The sequence below is a fragment of the Morone saxatilis genome, unplaced genomic scaffold (assembly GCF_004916995.1).
Source record: "Morone saxatilis isolate NCDOM2014 unplaced genomic scaffold, NCSU_SB_2.0 Contig7, whole genome shotgun sequence".
In the NCBI taxonomy this organism is placed as follows: Eukaryota; Metazoa; Chordata; class Actinopteri; family Moronidae; genus Morone; species Morone saxatilis.
The window spans coordinates 13,434,852-13,445,242 of NW_023340246.1; the positions used below are offsets into that span (position 1 = coordinate 13,434,852).

Genomic DNA, 10,391 nt, shown 5'->3' on the forward strand with positions numbered 1-10,391 from the left:
TATATATATATACATATATAAACAACAACACCGGAGTGATACTGATATTATTTTTAAATATATCAGTATCACTCCGATGTTGTTGTTAGTGTCTCAGCTAATACAGTCCAATCAGCAGCATTGTTATGTTGGTACATTGTGTTCATCCACATATTGCAATAATGTACCTGACTGCGTGTGTTTCATGGCAGGTAAAGACTTGTAGCAGATCTTTTAAATGCCATCTAACCACAGAGCCAACGTGAGTGAGTGCAGTAGTTGCAGTGCTCTTTGGAAAACTGGCTGATTTGTACAGGCAGCACAAGGTTGTCCTGACACAGTGAGAACCTGGTTTGTTGCGCTTCTTAAACGACCATGAGTTTTAAAATGGACATTTTACTGGCTTCATGGTTCGTTTAGACTGACCTGACTTTGCTGATCTCTGTGACCTGATCCCTCCATAAGAATTAACCCTCGAATGGGTTAAGCCTGACACTGTAAGCATTTCTTTGCACTGTATCCACTAACCCCATGCTAATGCAGGGACGATCCTTGTAGATTTAACAATATAAACAACAGGGGATTTGCTTAAAGCTACAAGAAAAACTAGCTTGTCTCATTCTGTATTTAAATCTTGCGACTGATGAAGATCGTGTTAAAGATTATGTTGCATGTTCCTCTGACTGAAGCTCACTTTTTGGTCTATTTAGTGTTTCCCTCCTCATTACTTTTATGAAGCAGTTAACATAAAGTGTGTACTCTGATCACTGACTGCTTCTGTGTGGAAGTTTTTAGGTGTTGGCAATGTCCACAGCTTTAAATACATGTCATAGTATTTGGTATGTAAAATACTCTTGAATACCCTTTAATATGAAAATGAGTACTTAAGTATGCACATGCCTTTATTTCTCAGACAATCCTGCAGATAAGAAAGTAATTCAGAATCAAAAGATGGTGAATACCGTCTCATCAGTCTTCTGCAGTGGTATTGACTGCCTTGCAACGCTCCACAAAGGATCATAATAGTGGCTGTTGGCTACAGGCTATTGTCCTAAAGTGCCCCCTACGGCCTTTTTGTCCCCTGCTGCCTCCCAGCCCGGGGTCATCAATTCATCACCTTTACCACCTCCATTAGCACCATCTCCTCCTCAGAGAGCCTTTAGTCGCCCTGAAGCAGCTCAGTGAACAACTGCTCAGGTCAGGGTGTCGAATGGCCTCCTGAAATGTGGCTGCTGTGCAGATAGTGTTTCTGCGTGTGAGAGAAAGAGTGCGGGTGTGTTTGAGTGAGAAAGATCACTGTTGCTTTGACACACATACTCTGCATATGTGGTATCATATTAAACAAACCTTCAGCTTTTTGTCTGAGACATTAAGCTGACATTGTTGTGGCTGAGTCCATGGTGATCGATACAGTACTTTGGACTTCAAATGCAGCTCTACAGCTAAGACACTGAATCATACAAAGTTGAATTCTGTGCTGTACAGTGTTGTTGCAGTATGGTTTTCATTAAAATAGTTGCTTTATTTTCATTTTTAAACGGATGATTTAACATGGCATGTTTGATTTAATGACAAAGCATGTAAGTACTTGATTCAGTCTCCTTGTCAAAGATCATGCAGCAGCTAATTAGAGCTTAAATGATACATTGATTAATTGATCAGTCGATAAACAGCAAATGAATCTGGCAGCTATTTTAAATAAGTGTTGTTTTTTTCCAGTAATTTTTAAAGCAAAAACTTGAATTTCTGCTTTTCTTTGTCTGGTGTGATAATTAAGGACTTTTGGTTAAACAAAATTTGATGATTTCAAATTTCCCTCTGGGCCTTTTTCACTACTTTCTGATTTTTTTATAGAACAAACAATAAATCAATGAATCAAGAAGGTAATCAGCAGATTCATTATTAATGAAAATAATAGTTTTAGCCCTATGACAAAGCATCTTGTGATAGAGAAAGAGATGGTGTAGGCTAGAACCAACCTTTAATATCTAAAAGGTACAGTACAATACAGTTTCATAATCTACCCGCTGTGTTAAGTTTGTCCCCAGCTGAATTCCATAACACACCCTTTGGTATCACACGACTTAGTCCTGGGAGTGTCTTTGTTTGCGAGTGTTGACTTTGTTTCTGTGTGTGTGTGTCTGTGTGTATTGGTGAGAAGGCACTGGCACATTTGAGTGTTTGCATTTAATCTTGTGCTGCCAGCTTAGAGCGACGTTTCTCCCCGGAGATTAGAGGATGTTAGAGGCACTGCTGTGGAAATAGTCTCTCTTTCAATCTCCAAACACACTCAGAGCAAGACAAAGTGGCTGTTCGCAGTGTTGGTGTGTTTGTTTATGTCAAGCAAGTGATAAGGCCCTGCAGTAGACCCTGGCTAATATGTTTTACACTCAGACCAAGGATTAAATAATGAGCCATATGGCCATTAGTGTTGATTGTGTTATTAATGTTCTTTATTGTGGGGGTGTTTTAAATGAACTTATGTCGTGTTATTGAGAAAAATCACTGTGCGTTGTATAATTCCATTTAACAAACAGATAAGAGTTTAGTATTGGAAACATTTCCATTGAAGCCAAGCTCAAATTTTTGCACAAGCACTGAGCCAGATCAGTAGTAATAAAATTGGTATGTCTGTATCTATGGTTTCCACAATACTTTGGCCATTCTTGAAGATCAATAATACTGAAAGTAAAGTCAGCCTCCTGCTTTCATGTCTCCGTTTACACAAGTGTCGCACTGTTATGTCAGACCTGCTAGATTTAGACGCTCTGCTCTCGCCAGATTGCAGCTCCAAATGTGTGTGTGTGTGTATTAACAGTATGTGTATTGTGTGTGTGTGTGTGTGGACAGTGTGTAGAGCTGTGGGAGTGCAGCACAGATTCAGAGAATTGAATCTCATACTGCGATAAAACACATACCCAGACACGAGGAGCTGGCGTGGCACTGCAACATCATAGATGGAGCATGGGAAGGTGGATCAAAGCACAATTAACTTCAGGTCTTCTGCCTCATCCTGTCTTTATTGGCTGGCTTAGAGCTTCAAGTCTGTCATTAGAGCCAAGTAAATGAGGCTCGCTAAAGATCCCGTCTCACCGCCAGACAGATAGACCCAGTGCTGGCGTGAAGACAGTTTAATGAGCAGGAGATAATCGAGAGAAATTAGATCTATATGAAGCTCCTTTGTGACATTTTAATCCACCGCAGGCACTTCAGGTATTCTCCGTACGGCACAGTATGCCTGTCTTTACCTAACGTATCATGTTGATGCAGTGCCTCTCCCTTGCCTGTGTAAAACGCAGCCTAGTTTCAAGTAACAATACCTCCTGAGCTTTAATTATCAACTCAGCCTGTCAACTTGACAGAGTTTCCCTGTGAAAAGTTGTTTGACCCAGTGGCAGCTGCCTGCAGAGGAGCCCAGCCGACAGTTTATGTCAGCGTAATGACAGAACAGCACAATGTGCCAGCACTGCCACATTAATGTAATACTAAAATTTTAGAGTCACCGGAAAACTATTATCAAGGTTCTCTATTAGGCTGTGATGGAGCCAGCCATAACAAGCACCATTAGAGATATACTAATGGAAATACTCTGTTTATTTGACACAATGTTGGTACATTATTCTACGAAGAACCCGGACACATGTGAGACAAATTGTCCTTTTTCCCCAGAAGGCTTGTAATACATGGTAATCCCTTCATAAATTGAAAATTAAGACGCTACATATCCTGTCTACAGGCACTTTCTAACTCTACTAAGTTAACTCGCATACCTTATAATTACCTCATGACCGTACATTATTATAATATGGTTCAGGATCTGGCTGCTGGCCTGAAGCTGGTAGTTCCTGACATAAGCAGTAAATTATCATATATCCAGTTTAGAGCCGGAGGAAGAAGCTCCACATTCAGAAAGCAAAACCTCACGGGTTTCTATCATTTAAGCCTCAACCCAGCCAAGTAATTCTTATTCTCTTCACTTGTTCCTGTGTCTCTAGGTTGTGCACGGCCACCCGGCGTGCAGCACGGAGAACTGCTGAACCAGACCGAAGCTAACCGGGGCTCTTTTCCCCCGGGCACCCTCCTGACTTATGGCTGTGGGCCTGGCTACACTGCAGATGGACCCACCAGCATCATTTGTACCAGCTCTGGAGCCTGGTCCCATCAACCTCCAAGCTGCATCAGAAGCAACGGTGAGCAAGACTCAAAAATCATACATGCAACACGGTTCTTTCCAGTCTGAAACAAAAACCCTTATTATAGCTAGAATGATCATCAAATGTCAGCTCATTTGCACTTAACCTAAATAATGCCAAACACATTTTCAGGTACACAACAACAGCCACGATTGTTAAAGTTTCTATTGCCTCTTCCCAGTGTGTTCGCCCCCCACTGAACCAGAGAACGGGGGCTACCGCTGTCACCCGTCTCCCTGCCACCGCCTCACCCAGAAGACCGTCATCGAGTACTTCTGCGACGAGGGCTACGCTCTGAAGGGCGACTACAAGTTCCTCACCTGCCAGAACGGCGAGTGGGACGGTCCCATGCAGATAAGCTGCCGACTCACACAAGGTCAGTCACCTCAACACAATTTTACTTACATGTTTAATATCACAACCATCTGTGAACCACATCTTCACTTCCTCTCTGTCTCCTTGTGTCCCTCAGACAAGGAGCCAAGCTCTCCGCTGGGTATACCAGCTCTGTCTATTGTGGCATCCACGGCTAGTTCTGTGGCACTCATCCTGCTTTTAGTGGTGCTGTTTGTTCTCGTACAGCCCAAACTCAAGTCCTTCCATCACAGCAGGTAAGATAAACACATACGAGTCAGATTAATTAATTGATGATCCCTTGGCATAAGAACTTGTGCTGACATAATTGTTCTCTATCTCATGCTAACAGTTATTAGTGCTGCTGTTTATGAAAACTACTTTGGTTGTTTTGTCAGTTCTGTTTTGATAAGACTTAGTTGCCATGTATATCATAGAGTTACAATGTGGTACCGCAACATTTGAAGTGTAAAAAGCTTTGAGTTGCACTTTGTGCATACATTTCGAGCTGTTCAATGACCTGTCTACAGAATTGCATTGTTTGAAATAGAGTATTTTCTGTGAGATGCTCTGATCCTCTGGTGCTTGCTTTAATGGACTCCATTGTAAAGTTCTTCCCCGGATCACATAAATAAAATAGGTCAATAAAGTGTCATGCATTTCGTTTTCTTCTTGGCTTTACTCGAGGGTGAGCCTTCCACTTCTTATACAAACTGTGGTTGGCAGAAACTCTTAAAAGCTGTAGTTCTGTTTGCTTTGGAAGAAACTGATTTGCTATGAATCCTTCCCTTGGACACACCTATGATTAATTCATGTTTTGGTTGAAACAAGTTACATAAACAAGTTGTCTACGTGAGATGCACCAGACCTAGCAACTAGTTTTACAAGTTTGCATCTCTTAAATACTTGATAAAATGAAAGTAAAACTACGAAAAAGGAATTAATCCTATCACAGTCTAAACGCCTCTGCTGTGGCTCTGATAAAAAGGCCAGCATGATTTGATCTAATGCTCATTGGCACTCTTGTTGATTGTGTGGTGGGCCTGAGGGCTTAGTGCAGCCTGCTATAAAGGGATTGTACAGTCAACGCTAATCACCTCTTCTCAGAGGTTCTGCTGTGGCACGCAACACACATGACTGCATCATGCCTTCATCAACCTGAGCCTGGTGTCGTGATCCACCTTGTCCTCACCTGTATTTCTGTCAGCCTCACTCTGTCTCTCCGTCCATCAGGAGGGAGCAGGGAGTGTCAGGCCAGCCCAGCTCCATCATGGTGGAGGGTGTCCAGGTGACGCTGCCCTCCTACGAAGAGGCTGTATATGGAAGCAGTGGACCCTGTGGTGCTTCTGGTCCTCCTCCTTCACCACCACCTCCGCCAGCTCCTCCAGAGTCTCGAGTCCCGATCGTACTCTCTGAGGGCCTTCCTCAGGGAGCCACAGGAGGCCAAGGCCCCAGCAGAACCCGCCACCACAGAGACTTAGACTTCTGTCTCCCATCCACGTCCTCGTCATCATCCTTCTCCTCCCGCCGTCATGCAGAGACGGTGCTGGTTCATCAGGCCCCCTCTTCCTCTTCTTCATCATCATGGGCTAGAGAGCACCCTGGGGGTGCATGCGCAGGCCCCCTACCGCTCCGTAGAGACTCTGAGAGTAGCGACCAGCACAGTCTGCTTTCTGTCACCTCTACGGATGAGTTTTCTGATGGTAAGAGAAAGCAGTCCATGTTATTTCACACATTTGCCTTATCATGGCGAACCCGATAAACACATACCACACACCATTTTTGTTAGGAATCCATTAACTGTTAATGTAAAGAATTATAACCAAGGTTGAAAAATAAAGTTTGCTGACATACACAGTATGCAGCGAGTAAATATCTGTGGATCTATATGTCTAGCTCCAATAGCAAGGCAGACAAAGTAGACTAGGGAAGACACAAAACACCTGTCGAGTAATTTAATTGGCCAACATAATCAATACTTTGTAATAGAAATGTCACCCCATTTTCAGTGTTATTTGCCGTATAGACTCAGGTACTGCTCAAGACATTTAGTAAAAGCAGGTTAAATTAAAAGCTCTCACTCTCTGTATTGGATTACTTTCAGAATTAACCATAAAATAACACATTTGAATAATTTCACCTAAACATTTCAAAACAGTGAGAAATCTCCAGACGCTACAGATTTTGTGGAGGTTAGCTTTACAAATAGCCAATTAGGAGCCTGTTAAATACAACCTGTTGTTTTATTTGTTCAGATCTCAGTAAGAATGTGTGCAGTAGACAATAGGTACATATTGTGACCTAAACAAACAGGACATCTTGTTGCATTGAAATGTTTTTGGTGACGTAATGGACTGCATGACTTTGTGGCGGGTAGACAGCTGACTCTAGAGCCCCTGCTCTACTCTGATATATCTGTTCTGTTCCCCTGCAGATATTCCCCTGTTGAAGGAAGCATGAAGCCTGCCAGCCTGCTATCAGCATCAGCAGCAGAGCCCCTCTTTCCCTATCTCTCACTGCTGACCAGGACTGACTGTGACTGTCAACCTACTTCCCCCCCGACTCCCCTCAGCAGCCAGCAGAGAAGAGACTAGAACTACGCCCATTCCCCATGCAACCTCTTCTGCCATTACTATCCATGCAGAGCAAAGCCAACAACCAATACTCACTGCATCATAAGCAATGATGGAGCACCACTGGAGCCAGCTACCGGATCAAACTAAAGACAAGCCAGACAAACAAAGTGGTGCCAGCTCAACATAAATCCTGTAGATCCTATGTATATGAGTAAAACATACGTACTGAGTCAAGGCTGTGTACTATAGGCTATGTATTGCTATACACTTGCCTCCTCCCAGGTGTAGTTCTCTATATTAACATGGCTCACAGAGGCTTCATCGGAGAAGGCTATAGCAACACGTCGACTCTGTTTGGGATTACTTCTGATTAAAAAAAAAAGAATAAATAACTTGTGATGTTTGCTCCTGACGCTGTGGCGCTCGGAATCAGAATCGTCTTCCCACTGTACTTGAAAAGTTGTGAGTGACGGCTGGGTTTTTTGCAGCCCGCTTTGTGAATGCTGCATGTTGTTTTTAGTTATTGCTGTCACAGCACGGTGGCCCACTCTGAATGAAGCATGAAGCCTCCTCTGTCTCTCTCTCTCTTACTCTCTCTCTCTCTAGCTATCTGTGTATCCGGGTGGCGTCGAGCATATGGATTAGTGGGATTGAGAACCACTTCACACGAGCTAAAAGCAGGGTGCAGCGTTTTACGAAGCACCGTATCACAACTATAAAAAGACCTGCTCCTTTCTTTTTTTTCTGTTGCCAGCTGCACCCAGTATCTGAAAGGTGCTCCTTCTGTCGCATCAGTGGGATTTGATCGGTGTTTCTGTTCCAGAAATGTGCTATACATCTTAGCTGTAAGAGGAGGGGGGTTGTCTTTCAACATGGTGACTGGGCACATGACTGAATTTTAAGGTTGTTTTAATTTTTTCCACACTGTATTTATTGTTTGGTGTGTGGCTTTGAGTTGCTGAATCTGAGTGCATGTGTGTCTGTGTGTGTGTGTGTGTCTGTGTGTGTGTGTGTGAGTGTGTGTGCGTCTTTGTGTGTCAGCTTGGCAGGAGATGACATATCTTCATGTGGTCGGCCTCCACACAGCCACTATCACTGATTTGCCTCTCTTCGGATCAGAGACCGGCTTCACAATGTCCCTGTCTTGCACCATAGGAAAATATCCCTCCCAGCACTGAATAAGTCACATGAACAAACCAGCGTCACTTCAGGCAACGAGTCCACTACACAATGCGTGTATTATTCATCTCCTCTCAAGCTAGAATATTTATCATTTTCTGCTGAATGGCTGGAAAACACAAGTCTCCTTAGAGGAACTGGCTCTCGACCACCTTCACACTGTACCGAAGACTCTCCACTTTTGTGCATTATTGACCCAACTGCAACTGGTTGCAGTGAAATGATAAAGTTTTGTTATATAGCACCCCACCCCCGCCACACACACACACACACACACACACTCACTCCCCCTCCTAATGCCAAGTGCAAATTTAAAAGAGAATCGTTGTATTTTGTGAGAAATCATCCTCCGTTTTCATTGCCACTTGAAAAGCTTTTGGTGGTTGAGCTGGTCACCCTGGAAACAGCATGACTCCGAAGGATCCTGAGAATTACTTTTCAAGCTTAACTGCTCTGAAAAAAGAAAAGAAAAACAGAATAACCCTATTGGATTTCTGTTCTCAGTTTTATTTCGGTATTTGTGGCTGCCTGTCATTGTCAACGGCTACATTATTAATGCAAACAGAATGTTGCCTTAGACTTGTACATTTTCTTTCTTTTTTTTTTGGATGTATAATCTTAAGCCTCCGCGTTGGTTGCTTTACAGTATTGCAACGTGTTCTGTTTTCCCAATGGCCTTACTCTGTTCTTTTCTATTCTATGCATAAAACTGTCTTTGTGTATTTATCAATGAGTTTACTTTTGTTGTGGACACGACTAAACGAATGTCCATCCTTCTCTGTCCTCCCCCTGATGATGACGACGATGATGATGAACCTATAAGCACCTATATTTCACTATTCCTTTGCTTCTCTTTTGCTACAAGGCATTCAAATATTATGGGATTGAAAAGAAAAAAAACCTGAAAATGAATTTTGCGTTCAGAAGCACTGTTGTACGGTGTTGCTTCCCTGAAAAATAAAAAAGTACACATCTTGATTCTTAGTTTCAATGCTTTCAGCTTTGGTTTCTTCCTCTGTACATGGCAGTGGGTGTGAAGATAGTAATTTAATATTTGTATAAAGTTTAATTTAATTTTACAGTGTGTATATAACTTTCTAATTAAAGCTTTCTTTTGAATGTGGAAGATGATGTGTCATTATTTTAACCCATGTCAGACTGTTGTCCCCGTTACTGTGTAATCCTTGGATGAGAACTGACTTTCAGTACACATTATCAGACTGAAAGTTGCATCTACATCAAATGTCAAGACATATTCAGTACCTATAAACCATGAAAACGTGTATCTGCTTGTATGAGTTTAAATAATATGATTCCATAGTCCTCTGGATTAGATCCTGGAAGATCTGAACCGTGTTTGAACGTGGAAATCCTGCTCCTGTTCAAAATGATCGGCTTTAATGTCTGCAGTTGCTGTTATTTTTAGTGTACCTAAGGTATATGATAGTACATGTATCACATTATAGTACCTCATGATATTCCTGCCAATGATGAAAGCACTTTAAACTCTCTGTATGGGTTGGTTCGCCAGCTCCTTCAGTTCAAGTCAATAATTCACCAATCTAAGGATTTGAACTCTTGGTCAAAGGTTGTCTAGTTTATTATATTTTATTTTTATATTACTGATTCATAACTACTTCCTGAATTCTGCTGCTGTGTTTGATGAGACTGCAGAATGACCTGCCTGAGGAGCTTAGCTCTCTTTAAAGCCGCAGTATCTTTAAAATTCTCAAAACCAATTTTGTATGCTCTTAGTTATGAACAACGTGTTCTCTCTGGCTCAACTCGTGGTTCGTTATAATGTCCTTAGTCCTGCTTTTACACTGGTTTTTGCCGCTGAGTCCAAATATTAAGCGATAGTTACTGTACAGATCGAGCCTCCCTATCGGTGCAGCATCATTGTGTCCGAGTGACACCTAGTGGTTAGAATTAGAAACTGCACTAGCAGACACTCGGCGGGTGCGTGACGTCATGTTCGGAAAAACCGCCGCACCTCGGGTTTTTCCGTCAGTGCGGTGTTAATTTCTTCGACATAGACTTTATAAACACTTTGTTTTTATATACAAACAATAACACAACGCGTCTCGGGGAGGGGAAAAAAAAACAAAAA

The 10,391-nt window shown here is 42.4% G+C and overlaps 1 protein-coding gene across 1 annotated transcript in view; it reads left to right on the forward strand.

The window, feature by feature from the left end:
- Positions 1–9,407, forward strand: part of susd6 (sushi domain containing 6) — a 30,640-nt gene extending 21,233 nt beyond the window's left edge. The window contains exons 3-7 of the mRNA XM_035678538.1: positions 3,975–4,169; positions 4,354–4,548; positions 4,645–4,783; positions 5,760–6,229; positions 6,961–9,407. Of these exons, the coding sequence (XP_035534431.1) occupies positions 3,975–4,169; positions 4,354–4,548; positions 4,645–4,783; positions 5,760–6,229; positions 6,961–6,986 (1,025 nt within the window). The 3' untranslated portion in view covers positions 6,987–9,407. The remainder of the gene's footprint in view (positions 1–3,974; positions 4,170–4,353; positions 4,549–4,644; positions 4,784–5,759; positions 6,230–6,960) is intronic.
- The last annotated feature ends 984 nt before the right edge of the window (positions 9,408–10,391 follow it).